The sequence below is a fragment of the Candoia aspera genome, chromosome 4 (assembly GCF_035149785.1).
Source record: "Candoia aspera isolate rCanAsp1 chromosome 4, rCanAsp1.hap2, whole genome shotgun sequence".
NCBI lineage: Eukaryota > Metazoa > Chordata > Lepidosauria > Squamata > Boidae > Candoia > Candoia aspera.
This window is the reverse complement of record NC_086156.1, coordinates 84,994,968-85,022,724: the sequence shown is the minus strand read 5'-3', so window position 1 is coordinate 85,022,724 and position 27,757 is coordinate 84,994,968. Positions and strand designations below refer to the sequence as shown.

Below are 27,757 nucleotides of genomic sequence, written 5' to 3'. Positions count from 1 at the left end.
AAGTTCTGCCTCTTTCTGTTTTTTTTTAAGATGAATCCCTTGATTTATTTGTTGTTGTTGTTTATTCGTTTAGTCGCTTCTGACTCTTCGTGACTTCATGGACCAGCCCACGCCAGAGCTTCCTGTCGGTTGTCAATACCCCCAGCTCCCCCAGGGATGAGTCCATCACCTCTAGAATATCATCCATCCATCTTGCCCTTGGTCGGCCCCTCTTCCTTTTGCCTTCCACTCTCCCCAGCATCAGCATCTTCTCCAGGGTGTCCTGTCTTCTCATTATGTGGCCAAAGTATTTCAGTTTTGCCTTTAATATCATTCCCTCCAGTGAGCAGTCTGGCTTTATTTCCTGGAGGATGGACTGGTTTGATCTTCTTGCAGTCCAAGGCACTCTCAGGATTTTCCTCCAACACCACAGTTCAAAAGCATCTATCTTCCTTCGCTCAGCCTTCCTTACGGTCCAGCTCTCACAGCCACATGTTACTACGGGGAACACCATTGCTTTAACCATGCGGACCTTTGTTGATTTATTTCCAAGATTTAAATAGGTTTCTGCTTATTTTTAATGCCATTTTTGGGTCATGGTTTTTTTCCCCCTGGGATGACATTTTATTTGTGCATTTGGCATTTTGAACAAAACAAGCAGTCTTGCTATACCTCCTCCCTTCCATATTATAAAAGGTAAAGCAGTTGGGCTCAGCTCCTGATCCCTGAAGCTGTCTTGGCAGCTCTATAGGAGTGGTTTGTAATTGCCTTTCTCTGAATTTTTCTTTTCTTCCATTCCCAGGCTACTCCACTGCCCTGGAATGCATAGGCCATTCTCATTCAGGTTCTAACCAGGATCAGCCTTGAATTTGCTTCTGAGGTCAGCTACAGCCAAGGAGATTTTGCCACTTGCTAAGGCCATTCCACATTAAATGGGGGATGTGTGGTTAGCTGTGATTTTACTCTTGTAAAAAAAGGCTAGGAGCTTCTGCTGTACAACGAAGCCCATATGATGCCAAATACATTTTCTGAGTCATAACCCTTTTTGTGGTCAGGAGGGCCCCACCATGCAGAGGAGGAAGGGATCAGCAGCTTGTGTGGGCATGAGTGTTTACGAGATTCCCTGTAGCAAGGTCTCCTGATTAGTATTATTCACTTTGTGAGTTTCTTTCCTGCTGAGATCTGCTTTCAGATTAGAAGGCAGGAGAGCCCACTAGAGTCATCAGCAGCGTCTTAACCAGGGCAGAACCAGGCCCAGGGCAGTCCAGCCGCAGTGTCCGCAGGAGCGGCAAGTGTCGGGCAAACAGGCAGAGCCTGCACTGCAATGTTGTGATGCTGCTTACATCCCTTACTCCCCCTCTCCTCCTTTGGAGACCACTGCATCCTGGTTTGCCTTGGGTGGGCTAGAACAAAACAGAGCCAAACCAGGACACAAAACCACACCAGCCAGTTAGTCGACTGGATTCATGCTTAGTCAGGCTTAGAATGGTCCCATTGGAATCAGTACGGTAAGGAAGCAAAGACCAATGTAATAATTGTAAAGGGTTTCCTTGAAGTATGACCATATCGGAATCCGACTGATTGGTTGTATTTTACATCCAGTTTGGTACTTACCTTTATGAGAATAAAACTAAATAATCTCAGTCAGTACAGGCAGCTTTTCCTCTAGTCTTACCATCTCTACTATTTTTTCCCTACTACCAAGTAGTCCTCGGTTAACAACCATTTGTTCAGTGACTGTTTGAAGTTATGGTGATACTGAACAAATGGCAGTTATGAGTGGTCCTCAAAGTCACGGCCTTTGCAGTGCCCCTATGGACCTGTGATCAAAATTTGGGTGTTTGGCAGCCCGCCAACACTTACAACCGCAGCATGTGCTTCAACTCTCCCCACCCACCTATCTCCCCCACATCTCTGCCCTTTTGGCTGCCCTGCACCCCACCACCCTGCACTCCTCTGGCCCTGCCACCCCCTGCTGACTTTCCCGTCTTCTTCCTCCTGTTGCTGACAAGGTGCACCTGGCCTGGCTCTTTGCGAGGCAGCTGCTGGCTATGCCAGGCCTTCTCCCCAAGGCTGCATGTGCCCTTGTCCAAATCACATGCAGCCTTCTTGCAAGGCTTTGGAAAGCTTATTTTTGGTCAGCTCAGTGTGGAACACATTCCTGATACTCCTGTCTCCTATTATGCGTCTTGCCAAGGAGAACAGGTGATAACCTAAAGTACATAATCATCCCCTCTGCTGGTAAGATTACCCCCTGCCCCCAGAATGCTATGGGCATTTTAATCATGGGTGTCAAATTCCAGGAAGCCCACAGTGAAGCTGCCCACAGTGTATTCAAAGCACTGCCACTCTTGTCAGTTTCACCATGGGGCTGCTGGTTGCAGCTCTTCCAACAGCGGCCCCACTGCACTGTGGCTTCCTTGCAGTGTAGCTGAGGTGTGCTGGGGAGGGGCAGGGGACATGCAGCTCAGGAGCTCAGGGTGAAATGGCCTTGGAAGGCAGTGACCAGTCATCAGAACAGGAGGAGGCATCATTGCCTCTTCATGTATTAGTTAATTGCCTGGGAAACACTGGTCTAAAATGAAATGAACCACAACAGGCAAGCCAGGCTGCTGCAAGGCAGAAAATGCTGCATTTATTTATCTATTTATTTATTTCAAGGTTTATATGGCTGCCCAACTCACAAAAATGCAACTCTGGGGCAACATGCAACCATAAAAACAAATCAGACTATTGCAACAAAAAACACTGGTCTAAAATGAAATGAACCACAACAGGCAAGCCAGGCTGCTGCAAGGCAGAAAATGCTGCATTTATTTATCTATTTATTTATTTCAAGGTTTATATGGCTGCCCAACTCACAAAAATGCAACTCTGGGGCAACATGCAACCATAAAAACAAGAACAAATCACACAGTCAGGGCATAACAACATGTGCTCCACTTCCCAGGACAAATTCATGTAACATCCTGGTCCCAGTGCCTGCCAGTCTTCAAAGCCTTCTTGGAGGCTAACAGGATTGGGGCCAGTTGAATCGGGGGGGGGGGGGTGTCATTCTAATGGTTAGGTGCCATAACCAACAAGACCTAGCTCCTAGGTCCTCTCAGACAGCCTGGTTCCAGGGAAGGGACCTGGAGCATGCCCACTCTGTTGGAGTGTGTGGGACAGGCAGAAACACACAGCGGGAAAAGATGAGCAGAGATTGCCTTCCTGGGGAGCTGGACATGGGCAGATGAAGACATTGCATGTTGCTGCCCTCCAGAAAACTTTGTGGCCTGTGCGGGCACTGGGGCCAGCTGGGTGGATGGATTCGCTCCTTGGCATAGATAAATCGACTGAAGCTGGATCCAACCTAATGTTTATGCCTTTGAATACTGTAAGATCACCAGTTGTATCTTTTAAGCCAACGGGTGTCTTCTTTTCCCACGTTTAAAAGGGTGCGTAGAGAGTAATAGAAGCTCATAAAATAACTAAATTTGCTAATTTTAATACACACATTAAAAAAGAGAATAAATCCCTTCGAACCTATTACAAGGACTTCTTATTTTCCTCCTCCTCCTCCATTTTCTAAAATGGAGTTCTAAATCCGAAGGGAGAAAGGAAGGGGAAAAAATCGGCTTATAGGTATGTTCAAACAACCTCAGTATAGAACATACCTCATGAAAATTAGCTACTTTCTTTATTCCTGTCTCGAGAGGCCTTCCCTGCCCCCAACGCTCATGGCGGGGATAAGAACGGATGATAAACAACTATACTTACACCCTTCCCTACGTAGCCACTTAACCAGTTTCAGGCCAGTTAGGAACGGATTCGATCGAAGCCAAGCCTTCGAGTCTACAACCCGTGACATGTTCCCTCCCTCGGCAGCCTTTTATGAATGAACTTTGGGCGCTCTTGTTTTTTTTATGAATGAGAGTTCCAACACTGAATGAATCTTGGAACACCTTGAGCTGATTGGCTCAAAGCAGTCAAGCCACGCCTTATCCCGGCTGGCTGAGGGCCACGCTGAGCCTTGATTGGTTGGGCGTGTCCCAGCGAGCCTAGGGAATTCCCCCCCCTCTTTTCTTCCATTCACAAAGTCAATGAAACAAAGAGAAACAGAAAAGAGTCTGTTTCTGTGAAAGAGGAAACGACTGCGGGCTAGAGGCGGGAGCAACTCTACCCGGCTCTGTTTTTCGTGAAGCAGTATATTCTTCTTGTCTGAAATCAGCTGCCTTGAGGTGGGGGCCGGCCGGGAAGACCTGAACTGACCCCCGCGTTTCCACTCTGGAGTGAGGTGAGGAAAAGATAAGTTTTCATGGAAATGGGACTCATAATTTCACATACCTTTGCAGAAGTTGGGGCGGGGGGGAGGAAGAATATTTAAAAGAGCGATGGGGCCTAGTGAGTGTTGGGGAAGCCCGGCTGCTTTTATGGAGAGAATCGTTATGTAGCAAACACAGGCAAATGAGGAGATCTAAAGGTTGAATCGTGGGGGAAGGGGCAACAGAAACAAGCGGCGGAGTATCTGGAGCCGGAGATATTTATTTAAAGTCCAGTCTTTTTCGTATCGGAACGAAATCTCCTCGAGGTAAATGGGACTTACTCCCAGATACAGATGGAGAGGGAGATGAATGCTCAAGATTGGCTTCATGAACTTCTGAAAAGAGATGGAAGAGGAGAAAATCGGGCAGGAGTTGTCGATACGGTTTAAAATCCTGTCGAGTGGGATGGGCAAAGCAGGGGCTGAGGAAGGTAGAGAGGAAATTACAGGGCAGAAGGAGTAAATAAATAAATAAATAGTCCAGGCACGAGGGGGAAGGATGAAGCTGCAAGAACACAGAAGGGCACCCAGGTTTGTTGAGGGCTTGAGTTTTGAAAGTGGATTTGGGGCTAGGGAATGCACCGGCTCCCCTTCATTTAATTTTAATTAAATTGTTAAGCCACCCCCTGATATGCATTGGATTCACCTTCAGGCTAGCATATGGCTCATGCAGGCTGGAAATGTTGGGAGCTGTAATCCCAACAGATCTGAAAATGTCAGATTAAAGGGCTTTTATTTTGGAGGAAAAAGAAGAAGCACTTTTTCAGTTTTGATATTCCATCAGGAAGCAGTAACAGGAGAGTCAGCAAAAAGGACCTTCACCTTAGCAGTCCATGTAGGATTCCCTTCTTGTAGACAATGTAACAAGGAGCCTGCTACTAGTAGCATTTAAAAATATTCGGTCTATTGATGCATTTTTTTTCTCATTCTTTGTTTACAGCTACCTGGTGGGTCTGTCACCTGCCCTCCATGCCTTTGAGAAACTTGCACCCATGACTGATGGGAGGATGAAAGGATATTTGGACCAGCAAGTGCCTTACACTTCTGCACAGGTGAGTGGTTGTGGAGCGTCCGTCCATAATGCTTCCCCTTCTTCTGAGCAGCGGTTTGAGTACCCGGTACAGCTGCCTGTCTTATACTAACTTTTGTGCTGTGTGTCTTCTTATAGAAACCATCAGGGAATGGAACTTTGGAGAGCAGAGCTGTGATGGCTTCATGGAGAAAATCCATGGACCCAGGGGGAGCCCATGTCCCAGATTCAGAAGGTGTGTGTGTGGGGGGGGGGGCAGGGGCAGACATGGAGGGCATCAGAGAAGATGGGTCTAACTCTGACCCAGGTTTATTCTAGCCGGATACTTCAATCTGATTTGGGAGTGTAATGGTGTCTCGGGGTACCATGCTTCCTGTTTTGCAAACTGGGAATAACATTGTTCATGGATCCATAGTTCATGGATCCAGATTCCCTAAGATTAATGGCCAGTGCATGATCTACTAAAGATCATTTTTGGTTCTTTTATTTTGGATAACTATGAAATAAATACACTTGATTAATTGTAAATGATGTTTCAGAAGCTGTACCTTCTGTCTTTGTATAGTCCCTGAATTTTCCTGCAGTCTAGATGGATAGCAGGTTATAATAGTTGCAGGGCTTACAGGATAAGGAATATTTTGAGATCCTCTTTGTCTTAGGAGGGCAACAGAGTGAGGAAATAAATCTTTTTTTCAGAATCCTCTTAGTGTGAAGCAGGTATGTCTTGCTTCCATACTACAAAGTCCCTGGATCCCAATCTAAGAGAATTCTCTTAAGAATGTCCATCTTCCTCATAAGGGGTCACCGTTAGACACTACATAAAACATTTAAAAGGTTAATATTCTCTATTGCAACTGGATGTTGGTAACTGGGATTTTCTGGTGGGTTCAGTGGGAACAGAAATGATTTTTTTTTTTTGAATATGTCTCTTCTTAGGCAGCTTTGAAATGCATATTCTGTAATTCTGCAATAGCTATGTAAGGTGTGGGAAGTTTGCAGGATGCATAGCTGGCTTTCTGTTTTAATGGGGCAGCTTTAGAGCACGAGTGAAGGGCTGGCATGTAGGGAAATCAGTTTTACCTGACCATTCAGCATATTTTTATGTAAAGATCCAAAGATGCTTTTCCAGTAGCCTCTTTTGATCTCCCTGACACACCTGTAAGTATTTAGGACAGTGTTTCTCAGCCTCGGCTGGTTTAAGATGTGTGGACTTCAACTCCCAGAATTCCCCAGCCAGCATGGACTTAAACAACATTTTTACCTAGGCTATTGTTGCCATGTTTTAGGATTGTGAGCTTGGAATAAAACTCCCTGAATTCCAGAATGTTGTCTCTTATGGGATGTTGCTGGTGGGACTGTTTTGTTCCACACCTGTAACAATGTTTTGTTTGTTTCATGATATCCCTAGATTATATTGGGCTTCTGTAATGGATTTGGACTTCCTGGCTGTTTCACTTTAGCCCTTTCAAACATCTACCTTCTGTACTCTCCAGAACCATTGTTCTGCAACATCATGCTCTGCTCTGTTTCCCTGCAGATCTCTTCCTTGATCTAAGCCAGTTTCAGGAAACATGGCTGACTGAAGGTAAGGCTGGCTTATGGATCTTTCTTTCTCAGCTGTCTCTTTCCTTGCCATGCCTGTGATCATCATCTTTAAGTATCTTTCCCTTTGCTTGCTTCTGCTGCATGTGTAACTTAGTCTCTGAGCCTGAGTAAACTCAGGAATATGAATGGCATCATTGTGTTGGTATTTGCTTATGAAAGGAACTTGGCAAAGGGCCTTCCAACTTTCCAGCACTGAGGAGTGATGACTGTTGACCAGTGGAGTCGGTTCCCCCTTTGCAGACCTGAGGAGCCTCTCTCTGCTTTAAAGCTTTTGAAAGAGGCCGGTTTAAAAACTGGATTTGACTTAGTGTCTTGTTTGGTTTTCATTACTTTCTGCTCTTTCTTACTTGCCTTTTGACCAACATTAACCTGGGATGAGAAACCTCAGATCTGCTCATTCCCTGAGTGCCCAATTAAAGTACATAGTAGTTAATTGCAGTTTTGAAATGGGTTTTGTATTTTGTTCTCCCAAGTGTGGATCTAGGGACTTGGCATTTTGAAAAGGTTACAGAGGCTATCTGCATTGTTTACTTAACATGTATTGTTCCTCTGCTTATCTGAAATTGGTGGTGTTCTCTGGAACCAGATCAAGGATTGAGTAATAGTGTGCATCTGATCAGCAGTCAGAAGATTTTTTAAAAAAAATATATAATAAACTTAAGGGGGAATTCCATCAAAATGACTCATATATATGTTCCTGTTCAGTTCTTTTTTTTTTAAGTTAAGTAAATACTTGTCAGCAAACCTGGTACTGCAATACAGTTTGATGATGACTAGCCAGAGTTTTGATAACTACTTCTTTTTTGCAGTTCTGGTGCCTAAAAAGTGAGAATTTGCTATCTTGGTTGGGAACTGAATATCGTGAGATGCAGCATTCATTTTATACTCTATTTTGCATGGTTTCAGTAAAAAGCTTGGAAGATCTCTATAACTCCAAATTGAGGCAATTTAAGCAAGAACACATAATTAGCTGAATTCCCTATCTCAGTATAAAATAAAAACCATGCTAATCTTGTTGACAGCATGATATGGGGTAGAGAATTGAAAGCATGTATCCTCAGATATAACCGTGAAGACTAGATGCTTGCTTTTCCCGTTTTTTCTTTAAAGGAGGAGAAAAAGAACACTAGGGTTTTTAGGACTGGATTTGGAATTCTAAGTTCTAAGATTTGCTGCTTACACTAGCTTCTAGTTTAGGACAAAGACAGGAAAAGTGAATTGCTATTTGTGTTTCTTTTGGGCTACAATATCTTACATAGAAAAGAAAAGAAAGGAAATCGTTTTCAAGCCAAGACTTTCCTTACACTTCAAGGTGCACATTATTAGGACTGGAAACTGTAAGCTCTGTATTTTGATACCTTATACCAGTGTTTCTCAACCATGGCAACTTTAAGATGTGTGGACTTCAACTCCCAGAATTCCCTAGCCAACCCTAACCCTACCCCCCACCCCCAGATTCATGTTTTATGTTAACAAGGCAGTTCAGCAACCTGGATTCAGAGTGAAAGAATTTAAATTCTGAAATCCAGATGTGTGGGATTTAAACTCTCATCATTCCGCTCCAACATGTATGATTGCTGGATAGCCCAACTAATCTGGAGGGAGCCAAGCTGATAACCAAGTTCTTCTAGATGCCTTAATAAGGATGCTAGCACTTTGGAACAGCTCAGCCTAACTGAAGTTTTAAAAAAATAAAACGGGATTAATTTTCCATAGACTAAAACAGAAGTTGCACCAAGCCACTATCTTGTTCATTGTGGCTTGCTAAAGAAGTCAAAATTGGCTACGTTTGTGGAACACACAAGCCACATGGTTTACAAACTGTACTGGCTATACAGTAATCATACGGGATACGTAGCTGCAAATAAGCAAAGCTAAGAACCAGTAAAATGAAATGGGATATGCTGATGTATACCTGGAGCTCAGTTCTAGACAAGTAAAACTATTGCAAGCAAACTGAAGCAATTGTATGTATTAATAATTGCATTTTGAATATCATTTTAAGTTAGTTCCTAAATGCTAGTGGAAGACAGAGATTGCACAACCCCAGTGTTTTTCAATCTCAGCAACTTTAAGATGTGTGGACTTCAACTCCGCCTTCAACTTCTATCTCCCCATTGGGGGAGATGGGTGGCGATATAAATTTAATTAATAAATAAAATAAATAAACTCCCAGAATTCCCAGCCAGCATGCTGGCTGGGGAATTCTGAGAGTTGAAGTCCACACGTCTTAACGTTGCTGAGATTGAGAACCATGCTCTACCCCTCTCTCCAAGGCCATTTAATAGAAAACATTTTTAAAAACTAATCTGTGAAGAGAATGTTTGTCTGCGTTTCTGAGTTAACTGCAGAGGAAGAAAAGTTCTCTGCAGTTAGCATGAAAATACAGGCTACTACTTGCTCCATTTTGAAAAATCCCTCTGATGAAATGAACTAGTGCAGAAGGGCAAGGAGTAAGTCTCCTTCTTCGCCAGCCTGTTCATTTCCCTTTGACATTCTAAGCACTGGCCTGCAAGGGAGTTTCTGCTCCTCTGTGGTATCCAGGTAAGGCTGCCGTACAATTTGAATGATCTTGCAGAAACTAAATTCTTGACCTACTGGGAAAGAGATTGCAAACCTATTTAGGAACGAGGTGCCGGGGGGGGGGCACTAAAAGAATAGGGGTATGTGTGCAGTGGTGGTGGGTGTGCTGGCTGCAAGCCAGACCCACAGAAAGTAATGGTTATGCTGTGACTGCTAGCTTTTGTCTGTCTTCAGCAAAGGTGGGAACAGGTGGTTTTATCAAGCTCTGTTTTATTCTGCTCTGACAACATCAAAGGGAGAGAATGCTGGGAGCTACTTTGAGGAATGCAGTGAACCAAATAATGGGTGCCATCTAGCCACTTCTTAAATATGTCTTGTCCTGTCCGCCTCCCAAGCTGAGCTAAGCATGATACAGAAGTGAATTGTGTGGTCGAGGCTTACCTCCAAGGGATGGGTGGTAGAATGCGTGGGAGGTTTATCTGAGATTATAATTGTTTATGCTCATAAAAGACATGCGTAGCCAAGGTTTGATTCTTTACTTGCATTGAGGTGGGTGTGCTAAAGATTCTGTAATTATCTCTGCATGAGAATGAGGCCTTTATGTTATCTAAAATAAAAGAAGACAACATGAGATTAAATAATAAACAACTGGTTGGAAGAAAGAATGATCTAATCCGAGCCTTCTCCAGCAATGGTCAAATTTTCTGAAAATTTACAGGGAGAACTTGGTGGGACAGAACAATTCCCCATTGCTTGCTTTCAGTTTTTGACGAAAGGTAATTTGTTTAGCCCTGGGTAAGAGGGCTGGAGCCATTGATATTTTCCATGAATTATTTCTGTGAATAATTCTAGCCTTCAACAAACCAATAAACCATTGCTGATATCATCCCAAACCAATGTGGGACGATTAGTCTAATTCCTGTGCCCCAAACACAAATCTTGACTTCTCAAATCTTTTACCTATGTTTGATGCAGATGCGGGTCATTTTATCTCTGTAGTTCATTGTAGTGCAATTTTTTCAGATTACACTTTGTGTAAAAAGCACTTGACGGCTTTTTCTCCCTTGCATGACAGCACTGATGGAAGTGGAGGATAACTGTGCACTGGAAAATGGTTGGAGAAAGAAGGAGATGCTTAATCTATGCCAGTGTTTCTCAGCCTTGGCAACTTGAAGATATGTGGGCTTCAACTCCCAGAATTCCCTAGCCAGCCTGGGAGTTAGTCCACACATCTTCAAGCTGCCAAGGTTGAGAAACACTGATCTATGCAGTTTTTCTTCTTTTCTCCCCTAAGCTGTGCTTTCATCTCTGCTCGTGTTTCTTACCCATTAACCTTCAAAAATGGCCTTGGAGTCCACTGGGAGTAAAACAGCTGTGAATGGAAGAACTATTGGCAAGAAGGAAAGAGTTAAGTATTACTTCCTTTCCGTAGAAAATCCAGCTTTTCTGTGAAGCCTTTGGCTTCGTTTCTTAATCCTCTACTTTACTGCAGATTTCCTTAATATGCTGCTCTTAGAGAATGACTCCCATCAGCCCCAGCCAGATGATTAATGATCTAAGGTGATGGGAGGTACAGATTTCCCCAGCCAGGTCAAGTGATGTGCACATGAATGGTGCTATAGAAATAAAAGTAATTCCCCTTTCTGCCAGAATATAATGCAAAAGAGGACAAACTGTCTGGGATTTGCCATGATATAATGGTAATTTTGTCCCTGGATCAGAAAGGGCTTAGTTTTTGAGATCAGTTTTAAAACTTGTTCTGCCACTTCTTCAGTGCTTAAGATTATGTTTTGCTCTCTATTAAATCTGTTTCAGGATTGCAGCTTTAATTGGCTCCGATCCAGAATCTCTCAGATTAGTAAGTGATTTAACAATAAATCATTCAGTGGAATACATAGTAATAAACACAGTATGTCATTCATAAGGCTGACCACATTTTATTCCAGTATTGTTCTTTGATATAGAAAATGAAACGTTAAATCCTATTCCACAGAAATCATGGCAGTATTATGAGAATATATGCAACAGCAATGTAATGAAATGATGGCTGAAATCATACATTACACTAAACTATGGTTTGTTTAAACATGGTTCAATTAATACATACTAACTGGTATGCTCACAGCATGCTAAGCCCGAACCAAATAAACTATATTACAGCGTAGCATAATATGTGAATGCAGCCATTGTTTTAAACCAGCTTTGTTAATTAATTGCAAGTAAGATTCAAATGCAGTTAATGTCAGCTGGAAAGGAACTTGAAATTTGATGAGTTGCATTGGGAAAGGATTCAGTTTATAAAACCATTGTTGGTGATTTCTCTAACTTTTCAGGTTTCTTGTAGACCTGGCTGGGGGATTCTGGGAGTAGAAGTCCTGAATGGTTACCAACCAACGGGTACTAAGTCATGGTTTATTTAACCATGTTAATTGAATAAACTGCATTTGGCTGTGTTCACACAACCTATAAGCCATAAATCATGGTTTACAAGTGAAAAAAATATGTTTTTATGCAATAGGCTAAACCAAAACCAAACAAACCAAACATGTTATGGCTTATGTGTAAACCTTCTATGAAATACTTGCTAATGGAAGAAGTTTGCTCTTTCCAGGAGGATCTGATGAGCTTTTGCTTGGTTTCTTTGGAATGTTTCCTCCAAACCAGGCTGAAATAAAGCGTGTAGGTATTTTTCAATCTCAGCTAGAGATATTTCCTCCACAAAATATTGTAAACTGCCCAGAGTCCCCCATTGGGGGAGATGGGCGGTGATATAAATTTAATAAATAAAAAATAAAAAAATAAAATAGCAGCTTTAGTCATGGTTAGTGGCCCAGCATATACATTAAGTTATAATGACCATGCTAATCCTGAAACAAACAAGTCCATCATAGCTTAGCCCCTGGCCAGTCTGTCTGGGGAACAGGTGACATTTGTAAGTGGAATGACTGCTATGATGAAACACAATACCATGGATAGACCTGAATTAGAAGTTTGTGTAGGGTTGGCAAGCAGTCACATAAATATGACACTAGGAATGTCTTTGTCTCTGCTCTTGATTTTGGCATTTCATACAGATCTTGTCCACTATTTTTTTCCTGCCCAGGACTCCTTCCAAAATCAGATTCTGCAGAGAAAATATTGCATCTAAGGAAAAGTTTGGATTTAGTAAACATGCTATATTTTTCTCATTTTTCTTCTTCTTCTTCTTAATAATAATTCATTACAATTCAAGGTGTTAGTAAAGAACTTTTTGCTGAGGGGCCGCATTTGAGCAACAATTGGATTATATAATTTCAAAACAGAGACCAGTGATTATTTTCTGCTTCATGTTAGGCAGCTTAGTGGGCAGTCTTTTGTATAACTTGAACCATTTCCAGCACCTATTAAAATCTAATTTGAATGTCTGCTACCACCTCCATTGTTGTGACAAAGGCTGAGACTTCACTGTTGTTCATCTTTTTCTCCTTTTTGCTCCCTCCCCTCCCATTTGTTTAACCTCCAGCCAAATCTGGGCTGTAAAAATCAAGATAACCACTAGGTGGCAACAAAGAGTCCTAGTTAAAAGGCAGAGATAGAATTGATTTTGGAGATGTTATGTAAGGAGTAAGGAGTGCTTGGCCTTTCTCCTGTATTATTTTCCCAATTTAATAACCCTACCTCCAAGCTGCTATGAAGGAATGAGATGGAAAGTAACAGGGAAGATGGAAACATACACAAACACACACACACAGCTCAGTTTAGACCTCCACTCCCCAGAAAAAAAAACCCAGAGAAAAAGAGGTGATGCGGTGATGTGGAATAAAATCTAAAGGGAAATATTTCATTCCCTGAGGTTAATGGAACAACGGCAAGACAGAAATGGAACAAAAGGGCTATGAAACCTTTGGGAAGGCTTACTTAATGGATGCAGTTCAGATCCCCAGTGGCACATCTGCTGTGGCTTGTATAATCTTATGCTGCTTCATTTTTGAGGAAACAAAATGTGTAGGCTGGACCCCTTAAAGATCCTTTCTTCAGTTTTTCCTCTACGAAGTTCAGAGCCAGGCTGGAATAGGCAAGTGTATCACTTTTAGTTCAGTGCCATGTGGAAGACATTAGGAAGTGCCAACATCTTGGAAAATTTGAGGGTTCTATTTATATTATGCAGGCAGGAAATAAAGAGTAGACAGTCCGAGGGTGTAATGAGTGGAGGAGGTAGACAGACTATTGAGGATTTAAAGGGCAGGCAAAACTAGTTAGTGGTGATTTTCTTTTTAAAGAAACACACAGTTTCATAGCCATGTTATATACAATGTTGCCCAACTTGATATCCTCCAGATGTGTTGGATTACAGCAGACTGGCTGGGATTATGGGTGCAGTATATGGATTTATTTCAAGGGCTCCATGCTGTGAAAAAAATATGTGTTGAAGCAAATCTGTTGGAGGCTTCAATGCTTTGATAGATGTTTTTTATTATTAAAACATTATTAAATTTTTAACATATAAATACAATCTAAAAAGCATGAAACAAAAAACCTACAAAGAAAGAAGAAAACTGAAAAGGTGTGAAATTATAAAGAAAACTACTACAGATTGATTTCCGACCTTCTACAACAAAGATACACATAAACCAATCTCTGTGGATAGGTGCTTTGATGCCCAAAGTATTAGCACTTGCGTGGGGCTCTTGACTCACCTTAGTATTTATTGCTTAGGTTTTTTTTTCCTATGAGAAGCTGCCATACTGCAAAGCATCAAGTTTTAACTTCATTGTGATTTCCAAATATGCTTCTGGGCTCCATGTGGCCCCCATGGCATTCTCAGGGGAAAAAAAAGGTAGGTGGCTACAATGGGTATGTGTGTGTGTGTTTTTAAGAAAACTGCTCGTTGTGCCCAGCCATGCCTACAGTGGGAGCCATTTTGTGACATGCCCTGCTGTACTCATTCTAAGTGTTCCCAGTGGCCCAAAAACGTTGCTGACTCGCAGCCAGAAGATTGCGTTTTGCTTTTGACTGGTAAGAGTACCCGGGAGGTGGGGACGTCACCATTTCCAGGCCACGCTATAGCCTTAAACAGACACTAAGTCTGGACACCCCATTTCTAAATCACCAATATGTGTTTTTTTTAAGTGTATGTACCCCAAGAGAGGCTTTTTACAGCAAAGAGAAGCCGGTCCTCTTGGTGCTTAATGCTATTTTGGGGATTACTTTAAAAAAAATTTTTTTTAAGTTTTGGATTTCATTTTCCTTCCAAAAGAAATGTCAAAGATTGAGTAAATAATTGTCTTCCTGTTATTATTTTTGTATTAAATTTGAAGATATTAGCATTTTCCTACATGTTGAATCAGCTTGTTTGATTCTTCAGCTTTCTGTCTTCACTTTCCCTTGAGAACAGTCTGTTATTCACTCTTACTTTGTGTAAACAACTTTTGAACTTTCCTATATCTTTGACTTTTGCTGATTAAGTTCCTAGGAGGCGCCATAATCTGCTGTGTGAGACATGGAGGATCTCAAACAAATCCTTTCTGACCTTCACCAGGACTTCAAACAAATATCTTTTGACTTTTATCAAAACTTTATGCAAGATATCCAGGACATTGTGGAAAATATGAGAGCTAAAATGTGCCATCAGGTTGGGGTTGTGGTGGATGAAACTGAGGAATTTAAGAGTGATAGAAAGGTTTCTTTTAAGACTGAGATTGGGATTTCTGTAAAGATGCTGGATGAAGATTGGATAATGGAGTTGGAGAAATCTAGGGGAGAGAGAGATCTGCAAGCCATGAATAGGGTCGATTTCCTGGTGGAATGCCATGAAAAGAACCTGGAATTTTGGAGGGGGAAATCTGGGCTGTTTGATTTTCCTATGAAAGCTCTTGTAAGGATTGCCTATTCTAAAACACCATCAGACTCATAAACAGGGTCATAAAGATATCTGATTTATTAAAGAATAGTATGCAGGATCACAAAGAAAGCTGAGAATGGAAAAAGCACACCAAATGCAAACTAAAAAACCCTCGGTACAGATGAGATCCCTCCCCCCGTAGAATCTTCCCAGGCTCACAATCCCAGGTGCTCCTAACGGCTTCTGATGGTCTGCGGGAAAAGTCCTTGAGCAGAGCACATAACCCAAACACATTCCATTGAAATGAACATAGATACAGAGCTTGGCACAAGGTTTCACAGCAGCTCCCTCCCAACAGAAACGTGCATCAGCACCATGGCATGTGAAACGTTACGATGTACAGTGCGCATTGAAACAGTGAACATGACATACTGCCCCCCCAAAAAGAAAGAAAGCATTAAGGGGAAGGTTTTAATGGGTAAGCCAAATGGAAATGGTTAACTAAATCAGGAGCATTAACGTGGCGAGCAGGCACCCATTCAGGATGAGGAAAGTGTTTCCAGTGGGTCAGGTACTGGAGGGTGCCCCAAAGCTTGCGAGAATCAATGACCTCCTTGACTTCAAAGTGCTGTTGCCCGTCAATCATGATCGGAGCAGGAGGAGGAGGTTGGGGATGCCAGCGGGAAGAGTGGTGGACAGGCTTGAGCAGGCTGCAATGGAAAACAGGGTGCAAGCGTTTCAAATTGTGAGGCAAATCCAACTTAACAGTAACTGGATTGATAAGACCAACAATAGGGAAAGGACCAATAAACTTGGGAGCAAGCTTTTTCGAGGGCTGTGGGGACTTGATGAATTTGGTAGATAAATATACTTGATCCCCAATTTTGAAATGGTGTTGCAAAGAATGACGTTTATCGGCTTGGAACTTGTAAGCAGCCTGGGCATCAGCCAAAGCCTGTTGAATCACCAGCCAGGAATCAGCCAGCTTAACAGCCCAGTCAGAGGCAGAACAGGACTGGGGAGGGGTTTGTGGCAGCTCAGGGATGGGAACAAAGTCGTGACCAGAAACCACACGAAAAGGGGTCTGCCCGGTGCTCTGATGGACAGCATTGTTGTAAGCCACCTCAGCAAAGGGCAACAAGTCCACCCAATTGTCCTGATGGTAATTTAAGTATGCTCTAAGGAATTGTTTGAGGGCAGAGTTCAAAACCTCTGTAGATCCGTCAGTCTCAGGATGGGATGAGGTGGACAGCGCCTGTTTGGTGCCAATCAATTTCAAAAATGATTTCCAAAACTGGGAAGTAAACTGTGTCCCGCGGTCGCTGACCAAACGGGAGGGGCTACCGTGGAGACGGTAGATGTGGATGAGAAATAGGCAGGCCAATTGCGGGGCTGACGGGATGGACGCACATGGAATGAAATGGGCTTGTTTGGAGAAAAAATCTTTTACAACCCAAATGACAGTTTTCTTCTGATTGTGGGGTCCACAATAAAGTCCATAGAAATCTCATCCCAGGGACGGGATGGGCTGGCCACTGGCTGCAGAAGCCCCTGTGGTTTACCCCCTTTTCGCTTTGACATGGCACAAACAGGACAGGAAGCAACATAGTCCTTTACATCACGCCTTAAGGTTGGCCACCAAAATTGATGGCGAACCAAATGCAATGTTTTGACAAAACCAAAGTGTCCAGCAAGTTTATCATCATAGGAACGCTGCAAAATATCAGCCCTTAAAGTTTCAGGCACATAAAGGCGGTGTTCCACCCACGCTAGACCGTCTTCAAAAGAAACATTGTCTCTATTAGCTAGCAACCAAGTGTCAGATTTCAGTGCCTGGAGAAAGTCCTTCTGTAACTGACAAGGAACTTGCATTCTTCACCTCCCAGACGGGGCTGGGGGCGGGGTTGCCTGTGCACGGGTCTGGCTCTGGGTGACGGCAACCAAGCCCAGTTGTGGTTCAGTAAGAACAGCCCCCACTATATCTGCCACGTGGTCAGAGTCCTGAGGTAAACATGACAAAGCATTGGCCAGAAAGTTTTTCTTTCCCAGAATAAATTTTAACTGGAAGTTAAAGCGACTGAAAAATTGAGCCCAGCAAATTTGTTTAGGACTGAGACACCGGGGGGTGCGGAGGGCTTCCAAATTCCTGTGATCAGTCCAAACCTCGAAAGGGCATTTAGCACCTTCCAGGAGGTGACGCCAGGCTTTCAAAGCGGCTTTTACAGCAAAAGCCTCTTTTTCCCAAACATGCTACCAGCGTTCAGTTTCAGAAAATTTTCTAGACAAATAAGCGCAGGGTTTTAAGTGATTGTCAGAATCCCTCTGTAACAATATAGCCCCAATTGAGGAGTCAGAAGCATCAACTTGGACCACAAAGGGGCGTTCAGGATTGGGGTGCTGTAAAATAGGCTAAGCAGTGAAGAGGGTTTTTAACTTCTCGAATGCCGCCCGGCATTCAGGTGTCCAATTCAGCACTGCCCCAGGGTTTTTCACCTTGCGTGTCTCTCCCAAACCCTTGGTACATAGCAAGTCAGTAAGGGGCAAAGCAATCTCAGCAAATCCCTGGATAAACTGCCAATAATAATGACTGAACCCTAGGAAACTTTGTAGTTGCCTCTGGGTGTGGGGACGTTCCCAACTTAAAAGCGCCTGAATTTTTTCAGGGTCCATCTCAATGCCTTTGTCAGATACCCTATAGCCTAGATAGTCAAGTTGGGTTTTGTGAAATTCACATTTGGAAAGCTTGGCATAAAGCCTGGCATTTCTAAGCTTACTTAACACCTGTTTGAGAAGGCATTCATGTTCCTCCTTGGATTCAGTGTAAATGAGCACATCGTCCAAATAAACCAGGACCCCTTTAAACAAATGATCATGTAATACTTCATTAATCAATTGCATGAAGACTCCGGGCACCCCTGCTAACCCAAAAGGGAGGACTTTGTATTGAAATGAACCCAATAGGCAATTAAAAGCAGTTTTCCACTCATCTCCAGCTCGTATGCGGATGTGGAAATAGGCTTCACGAAGGTCGAGCTTGGAGAAAATCTTGCCCTTTGACACATTTAACATGTCTTTCATTAGTGGTAGAGGATATTTGTTGCAGATCGAGATGGAATTTAACCCCTGATAGTCCGTACAGAGTCGAAGCGTGCCATCTTTCTTTTCCCGGAATAGCACAGGGGCCCCAACTGGGGAATTTGCAGGTTCAATAAACCCCCTTGACAGATTTTTGTCGATAAAGTCCCGTAATGCCCCAAGCTCCTTCTGAGTCATTGGATAAATTTTTGGCTTGGGCAATTGAGTGTTAGGAACCAACTCTATGGCACAATCAGTTTTCCGATGAGGGGGTAGCTGATCTTCCATTTCTCCAAAAACGTCTGCAAAATCTTGGTATCAATTGGGCAAGCCCTCTAAACGTGCCAAACTAGGGCGCGGCATGGCAATTGCAGCCCTTCCAACCCTCGCTCTTGAAGCCCTCTCCGCGGTAGGGGCTTGGTAAAACCCATCCTTAAAAATCAGAGTTCTGTGTTCCCAATTTATATGGGGGCTTCGATAAGTCAACCAGGGAATTCCCAGAATTACTAAGGGGTTGCCAACGGGTGCTACTATAAATTTTAAAGTCTCACATTGGCTGCCCATTTGCATTATGACAGTTCCAGTGAAATGGGTCGCCGCCCCCCCCCCCCCCCCGCCATTGAACCATCCAACTGTGTGAAGATCAAAGGCTGCTGGAGGGGAAAGCTAGGCAGGTCCAAAGCAGCAACCAGATCAGGGTGAATCAGACACCTGGAACACGCAGAGTCAACTAAAGCCCAGACCTCTGTAGTCTTTGTGCGAGAGCCCAATTTCACTTTTACTGCTAGAGTGGGACAGTCAGCACTCACCATAGCATCTTCGTGCCCATCCTCCACCACCTGCCCACAGGCACTTTTCATGGCAGGTGGCTGGCGTTTCCCGCCAGCTCCTTAGAGTCATCTTCAGCCTCTCCTGAGAGGTAGGGTACTTCTTCAGCGTCGGCCGCCCCCTTGGCTGCTGTCATCCGCCGCAATGAGGGTGGCAATTTGGCTGGCAGTTTGACTGCTCGGTCTCCAGCCTTGGCTTTTGGGCAATCAACTACATCGGAGACACTGACCCTTCACATAGTGCCGATCTCTCTCCTCTTCCCAGGCTCTATAGCCTGGCCGGGTAGCAGTTGCAGCACTTCAGGGTCCCCTCATGGTGGCTGGTTGCTTTTCAGGTAATTTGGTTTGCATGTAGGTATGCTGGGCATGCTCAGCCTTGCCGGCCAGACAGATCCATTCGTACGATGTCTCTGGGTTGTCTCTACACAACGCCCACCACAGGATGTCCCTGTTGAGTCCCTCTTTAAATCGTTCTATTAAGGTTGACTGAGACCAGTCGGGGATTTTCCCAGCTAAAGCCTTAAGCTCCAGGGCATAATCAGCTACAGACAGTTGGCCCTGGATAAGATCCTTCAGTGCCTTTTTAGCCCTTGCCTTGCCTAGAGGATCCTCAAAATTCAGCTTTAACGCCCACATGAATTCCTCGAAATCCTCAAGCTCAGGGGAGCTAGCCTCACTTAATTGAACATACCAGTCAGCCGCTCGTCCCTTCAGCTTGGTGGCAATGGCAGTTATTTTAGCCTCTTCGGAAGGGAAGCAGGGTCCAAACTGTTTCATATAACTTTTAGCATTAGTGAGGAAGAAAGACAACTTAGTTGGATCCCCGTCAAACTTGACAGAAAAGTCTTTCACCCCCGCTCCTGTTGGAGCTGAATTAGCAACTGCTTGAGTGGTTGGGCCCCAGGTTACAGTAGTTCTCCTGTCTCGGGGTGGGGACACTGATGGACGAGCTCTGTGGGGTGGAGATTCATCCTGGCGCCGTCTCCGGCCCCGCTCCGCCGGTGGTCCGGGTGAGGGGATGGAGGATGATTGCGTGGAGCTGGAATCTCCTTTGCGCCTTGGCTGCCCCCCCCTCCCCCCATGACTGAGACAGGGCTTTTAGCATGTACTCCATCGATTCTAATTTGGCCTCTACCACTCTTAGCCTTTCAGCGGTTTGAGATTCCTCCCTCCCTTGCACATTAAGCTGTCTCCCTTCTGATACCATGGTAGATTCTACGTTTGGGGCCAGCGGGAACCGATACTTCCAGGATGCCTGGGACATCCCTGGCTGGGGTACTCCCATTTCATCTCAGGTGATCAACTCTGCGGGCGATTTGCTGGGTGCCGGTTGCTCTGGTGCTCTCCCATCTTTGGATTCCTCTCCCTCAGGGGTGGAACTCGAATCCTGCCGTGAACCTGAAGGTTCTGGGGTGAGGCTCAGTTCTCCGCTCCTGACCGTTGACTTGGGCATCAAGCCAGTTGGCTCTTCGAGTCTCCCGGTCGTGGGTTTGGATTTGGCCATCGTTAACTATTTTCCCTCACAAGAAACTAATCTTGGTAGGAGCTAATGGTACAACTTTGGTGATTCTCAGCTTTATGTAAGGATTGCCTATTCTAAAACACCATCAGACTCATAAACAGGGTCATAAAGATATCTGATTTATTAAAGAATAGTATGCAGGATCACAAAGAAAGCTGAGAATGGAAAAAGCACACCAAATGCAAACTAAAAAACCCTTGGTACAAATGAGATCCCTCCCCCGGTAGAATCTTCCCAGGCTCACAATCCCAGGTGCTCCTAACGGCTTCTGATGGTCCGCGGGAAAAGTCCTTGAGCAGAGCACATAACCCAAACACATTCCATTGAAATGAACATAGATACAGAGCTTGGCACAAGGTTTCACAGCAGCTCCCTCCCAACAGAAACATGCGTCAGCACCATGGTATGTGAAACGTTACGATGTACAGTGCACATTGAAACAGTGAACATGACAGCTCTGTGCATATCTTGGGAACATGTAACTGCTCTGGTTTATTTTGAAGTGGGATAAGGTTTGAAGAATGTTTATTTGGTTTGCTTTAAGGTTTTGACTGATGTTATTTGCCTTTAAAGATTTGGATGTACTGTTTTGAATTGGTGTTCTATGTGTTTATTAAGATTTTGGGTTTATTAAGATTGGGATTATTAAAATTGTTATACCATTAAGTATCATAGCTGACAACTTATGTGCTTTTCAATTTGATTTTTATTATAGTAGACAGAAATGTATAGAACAGTGGTAGGAAGGGAATAATTATATATGATTTATCTTTTGGAGGGGAGAAAGATGTTCAGGAGGTTTATAATTTTTTAAAAAATTTTAATATAAGGGGGAGGGGTAACTGTACTTAGTGATTTCTGTTATGTGTTAAAGGGGAATGATTTATAGAAATAATGTGGTGTTTTAGTTTAATACAGAGTAAGAGATTGATTATGGAAACTTTGTATATCCTTGCTGTTAAAAGTTGGAAGACACTTCTTCCTGTAAATTAAAAAAAAATTCTTCTCAAAAATAGTTTTATTTTTTGAATAATCAGCAAAAGGAGGTTCAAAGTGATGATTTTGGAAAGTTAAAAATGGACAAAGGGCCCAGATGGTTTTGAAATGAGAATTTGTAATTAAATATAATAATCCTTCTTGTGGGAAATTTTGATTGTTTTGGTTTGGTGGAAAGATAACATAATAAGAAGGGACTTTGTATGTTGGACACTAGAGGGAACCAGAGGAAACTAAAGATTATTGAAAGGAGAAGAACACTCAGATTAGGCAAGTTAATACAAAATGAAACAAAATATTTTAACAGCGGATGCTTTTATGGAGATTTGGGACATGGACTGAGAAATTAATTTTAAGAATATCTAACATTATAGATAGATGGTGGGCAAACACTGTTATAGAAGAAGTTATACCAGATAAAATTGAAATTGATCTGAATGCGGATTTAACTATGACAGGCTATAAGAGTGATATGCAAAAAGATGACACACTGGATATACAAATGAAACCAATTGATGTCTTGATATTTGAAAAGGACATACAAGTATTAATTCAGAAGAGTGATTGGGATAATTTTTTTAACTGGATTTACAAAGAGATTTCGTAAAGCTTTGACGGATTTGCTCAGAAGAGGCAGAGAAGATCAAAAGAAATCAAGCTCGAGGAAATTATTTTAAGGGATTAAAACCTAAGACTGCTAAACGTGCGGGAAATGCAGAGTCGGCTTATTTGATCAAGGGTAAAATAGTTATCTAGTTATCTCTGGTAGCCCTTAATGGACTTTTGCTGACTAGGAACGAATGATGAGGCTTTACGATTTTGTTAATAGTTAAGAGATTGAGTTGTGGGAAGAAGAGAGCATTTGTTGCATTTTAAGAGATGGTGATAATTTACTAAAATTGCTTGTACTTGTAGTGATGAAGAGGGAAGTTACTTCTTTATTCTTTTTTTTCTATTTTTCTTTTTACTTCTTTTTTCTTTTCCTGCACTTTCTATTTTTCTTTTTCTTTTTATATTTTTTGGAGTTTTGTATTAGTTTTTAGTTTGCCAGGAGTCAACACTGACTCAAAGGCAGCTCCCCCTCCAAAGATAGATGTACTTCTAAGCAAAACACTGGGCAGTAGGCACCCCCTCCCACCCCCACAATTAGGCTGGAGGGTGTATTTGGAGTTTTGAGAACAAAATGGCTGCTGCTTCCTTACTTATAAATTGGCTGTCATGAGAGACATTGCTAGGGACCAAATGCCAATTTACTTGGTTATTCCCTGTTACCCTCTCCCTTTCTCCCAGGATGCTTTGTATTCCTTCTTTCCCAGAATGCTCTGTATTCCCTCCCTCCCAGGATGCTTTGCACCTACCCCTGTCTTTCCTGTGGCAGAAGGACAAACTTCCCAATAAAGCACTGTAATGTTGCTACCCATCATTTACATTTTTTAAAAGGAAGTTTATAGAGACTTCTAAATCCTAGAGATATCATTGGAGATAAGGATTTTGCTGGAAACTGGCCCCTTGCTGCTTTGCAGCACATGGATTTCTCAATGTTCTAATTGAAATAATGTGGGGCAGGGAAGCTGTGCCAAGGGAGATGTCTGTAGGCATGGTGTGCCCATGATTGCTACTTTGGGGGCCCAGGACCTATATAATGGAACCTTTAGTTTGACCCTATGATCTTTAATTCCACTCTTGTATTAAACAGTAGTCTGATCCATCCTGGTGATCATGTGCACTAGGTAGATGAGTGCCCTGAATTCCCTCAAGGTACCTGAGCATTTTCTCTCTCCAGCTTACTTACTCTGCACTGGTCATGGAGAAAGTGAATCCAAGTGGTAAAGCATGAAAGGAACATCTTTTTTTTTTTTTGCTCCACTTAGCCTGTTGGCACTTCTAGACAGCAAAAATTCCTTTACTGGAATGTTTTACTCATCAGAATGTTCTCTCTAGAATGGATGAATAACAGACAAGTAAAGATTGATGCAGTGAGGTAAACTCTGGGAATTGAATAGTAGGTCTGAGTTATTCCCAAATGTTTTGTGTTGTACATAATGTGCACATAAAGGGGGGACGTTTTTTGGGCTGCTGATACTATGCAAATAGCAAAGTAATAGATTGCAATATTTAATTATCATTCAGTCGATTAATTGATTTTAATATTTTATTGACCAGCAGAATACCACATACATAGATTTTCTCCATGACAATCTATCCCTAACCTGATCCTTCAGGTGTTCCAATGGCGCACCCATCGTCACTGTAACTGAATCCATCCCCCTTGCTGCTGGTTGTCCTCTTCTTCTCTTTCCTTCCACCTTTCCTAGCATTAGAGCTTTCTCCAGAGTGTGTATGTGTGTGCATGTGTGTATACACCCACACAAATCCTTTTCACTTGTCCAAGGAAGATTTCAGGTTATTCCTTTTCATGACATTTTTGTTATTATGAAACTGGAAAATTTAGCTCTGTTGTGTGCCTTATTATATTGTCTATTTTACACAAAGATCAAACTATGATTATTAGTTTATAAGAGCTATATGTTCTACTTGTGTGTGTGTGTGTGTGTGTGTGTGTATGATATTTGTAGGTTGTCTGGAGCAGTCCAACATGGCTTGCATGCAGCTGTATATAGCACCTTTAAAAAATAAACCCATTAAGAAAAAATATTTAAAACATAGTCCTTGGGAGCTTCTTTCTAGGCCCATAGGAAGGGGGCTGATTGTGAGAATCAAGCCTGCCTCTGACACAGAAATCAAAATTCCTTCTGAGTCAGAGAAAGAAATAGAAACTTACTGGGCTGAAACTGGGAAAGTGAAACCTGAAGATGAGTCAGCAGTGTGGGAAGAGGTGCTGATTGGCCAAGATTCGGTGGAGGATTGGAATCCTCCAATCAGCACGCGCCAATGATGGGCAGAAAAGCGCATGAAGGAGAAGGCAGCCTGATTGGCTGCAGAAGGGTCAGGTGCGCGAAGGATCAGCATAAAAGGCAGATGCGCGAAGAGCAAGCTGCCAGAGACAAACGATCCTACAAGACTGCAGCATCCGCAGAAGAGTTTCTACCAGCATCGGAGACAGTGTCTGTTACCAAAGAGGAATCAGCGCCATTGATCTCCACTGAAGAGGACTTAAATCCTGCTTCTGCTGCCATCGAGGATCCTCTTATCACAGAGCCCAGCAACCTCAATTCTGCATCCAGCCTTGGCTCTCTGTGGTCATCTTGTGCGCATTCCATGCGCGCTTCTCACCTTGTTTTGGGATTCCAGCCGAGTCCAGCGTCTCTAGTTCAACCTTGTCGTGCCTCCAGTCTGCAGTTCCACCCCGAGTCTCCAGTGCAGCCTTGCAACATATCTAGATCGCAGGTTAGCTCCAGGTCTCCCATGCAGCTTTGGTGTGCCTTTGACCTCCAGCCTCCCAGTGGATCTTCGTTCCAGTTTTTAACCATGCTTCAAGTGCTCGACCTTGCTCAGGAGTTTCACATCTATCTTGTCATGAAACTGAATTGCTGCCTAATCCAGGACTTCCAGTCAAGTCCAGCCTTGCTCCGAGTCTCCAGCCCTGTTCCGAGTTCCTAGTCCAGCAAATCCAGCCTAGTCCAGGGCTTCCAGCTGAGTCTAGCCTTGTTCCGAGTTCTCAGCCTTGCTTCGAGCCTCCAGTTCCCAGTATACAGTCCAGCCCGAGTCACTGAGTCCAGTCCTTAGTCCTCAGAAGAGTCCAGGGGGCTCCGGTCAGCCCCATCTGGCGTTCCAGCATCAGCTTGATTTGAGTAGTGTTCCAGTTCAAGATCTGTTGTCTTCATCTTCAGTAGCACCTTGCACTCCAGTCTCTTTCAGCCTCCCAGTCTCCACTGGAGAATCCTGTTCCACTGCCTTGTCGCCATCTCTTCCAGCAATCTTGCCGGTTGCCTTGCTGCTGCCCAGTTGGTCTTGATGAAACCCAGTTCTTTCTCGATTCAAAGGACTTATTTATTTTAAATGGTTATTTAATAAAGAGTATTTTGATATCTAATCTGCCTGGTCACCTCTAGTCTGAACAGGACACTGATGTCCAGTGGAAGAGTGCCACAAACGTGTGAGGCCTTGCTCACTTATCATATGTACACAAAAAATGCAGGGGGATTAAGATTGGAGCCATGCTGACTTAAATTGGAGGAAGTGGGTAGTACTATTAATGCAGGTCTGGAGCTGCTGTTGATCTTAGTCCAAAAAGACCAAACAAAAAGTTATAGGTCACAAATACCCTGAGAAGAAAAGGCAATTGCATTTTTTGCTCATGGAGAAGGAAAATGCTAGTACAGGAATAAAATATATTTTTTGCTTCAAGATAATTGGTTTTTATGTCTGGGCACATTTTGATTGATTTAATAAGCAGTACAATTCTAGAATATTTATTGGATTCTTGGTGTTCTCTCCACTAGCTTTTTTTCTTGCAGACATTTCACCACCAGGCAAGATGACATATGTGATGAGAACACCAGGAACCCACAGTTCTACCCTGAGCTACTTATATTTGCCATTATTGCCATTCTGGCATATTTATTTGGAAATAAATCTGAGTATATTCGGTAGAATTTTCTTCTAACAAAATGTAAATATGTGGGATTGCTTTATAATTTTCCTTGATGGATTATCTTTCTAACAAATGCATGTGCAATCAACATTAGTTCAGTATGGTTCCAATGCATTCCATGCAGATAATAATTGCTGTGCTGCTGATTTGAAAAACAGAACGTCTGACAAAGAATCCAGAAGAGAGTTATGGTGGTGATAAATATTCTAGGTACACAAATTGGCTGGTTTTATACATCATGCTAAATTGTAAGGTGGTCAGTTGATTTTGATTAGCATGGTGTATAAACCAGTCACTGGGGGTTGTAAACTATGGTTTATATAGTTATGATGAATGCTGACTCTGTGTCTTAGCCAATAAACCACAATTAAATCATCACAGCTTAGCTGGATGTGTGGTCCTCCAGATGGATAACAAAAATAAAACCTATGGTTTATTTCATCTTTTGGGTATTGTTTAGTCTGCTGTTCTTGTTCTGCTTCTTCTGCAAAGATTTCACTGTGATCCAGATCGTTTGGTGGGATTCATGTGGACGAGTAGCTTAGAGAATCTCTCTTAAGCTGTGGTGTGCAATAGATGTGCCTATTTTGACTAGAACTTAAGCGTCAAGTGGCCAGGATTGCACCATGAAAAGAGGAAAACAGTTCTGAAATAAAGAGTTAGGTCTGCTCATTTACTAATGGCAACTCTACTGGGGGAGAGATTACGTAGACAAGGTTGCAATCCCAAGAGAGAAACTCCCTCCTGTTTCTTGGCAGTGATTTGTTCCCATCTCATACAAAGCCAGGTATTTTTCCTTGTTATTCTTTCTTTCCTCTGTGTGTGTCTGTGTGTGTGCACATGTGTGTGTGTACATGTGTGTGATTTAAATAAAAGATGCCAAATGTTACTTACCTTCCTCTATTACACTTTGCAGCTCAGGTTCCGGACAGCGACGAGCAATTTGTGCCTGACTTCCATTCAGAGAACTGTGAGTCCTGCAACTGGGGAGATGGCGAGGTGGGAAGGTCAGGCTTTGATGGGGAAGATGTTGAAAAGTACCAAAATATGAAGCCCATGTCTGAAATGCCAGCCACCTGATCCTTCGTGCTGAAACAGCCAGACTTGGGTTCACCCCTCTGGCTGCTAGGTGGGACTGGAGAAACCATCCTGGCCAAAGTTTTTGACTTCTCCCAATGACACATCTTCTAGTTGATCTGCCTGTTGGACATAGTTCATTTTGATAGTCCTATTCTTGATTCGTTCTTGCTGAGTATTTTTTTAATTTAATTTTTTAAAATTTTGTTATTTGGAAGCACATTTGTGATAGTTGAAGGTTCTGTAGGCTGTCAGATATTTAAACACAGGAAACTGTGTGGCATATTTCGAGAGATGAGCTTTTCTCCCCAACTTTTCTGTGAAAACTTGTTAATGTCTCTGTGCAACATAGGGATGGCCCTGAAGACTACTCTTCCCTTTTGAGAGGGTAGCTGAGGGGCCATGCTGGAGGCTGTGAGTTTCCCCCTCCATGGCTAGACAGTC

The 27,757-nt window shown here is 43.0% G+C and overlaps 1 protein-coding gene across 1 annotated transcript in view; it reads left to right on the top strand.

Moving 5' to 3' along the window:
* Positions 1 to 5,229: 5,229 nt before the first annotated feature.
* ETV4 (ETS variant transcription factor 4) overlaps positions 5,230 to 27,757 on the top strand; it is a 38,430-nt gene continuing 15,902 nt past the window's right edge. The window contains exons 1-4 of the mRNA XM_063300898.1: positions 5,230 to 5,334; positions 5,451 to 5,547; positions 6,850 to 6,897; positions 27,153 to 27,206. Of these exons, the coding sequence (XP_063156968.1) occupies positions 5,275 to 5,334; positions 5,451 to 5,547; positions 6,850 to 6,897; positions 27,153 to 27,206 (259 nt within the window). The 5' untranslated portion in view covers positions 5,230 to 5,274. The remainder of the gene's footprint in view (positions 5,335 to 5,450; positions 5,548 to 6,849; positions 6,898 to 27,152; positions 27,207 to 27,757) is intronic.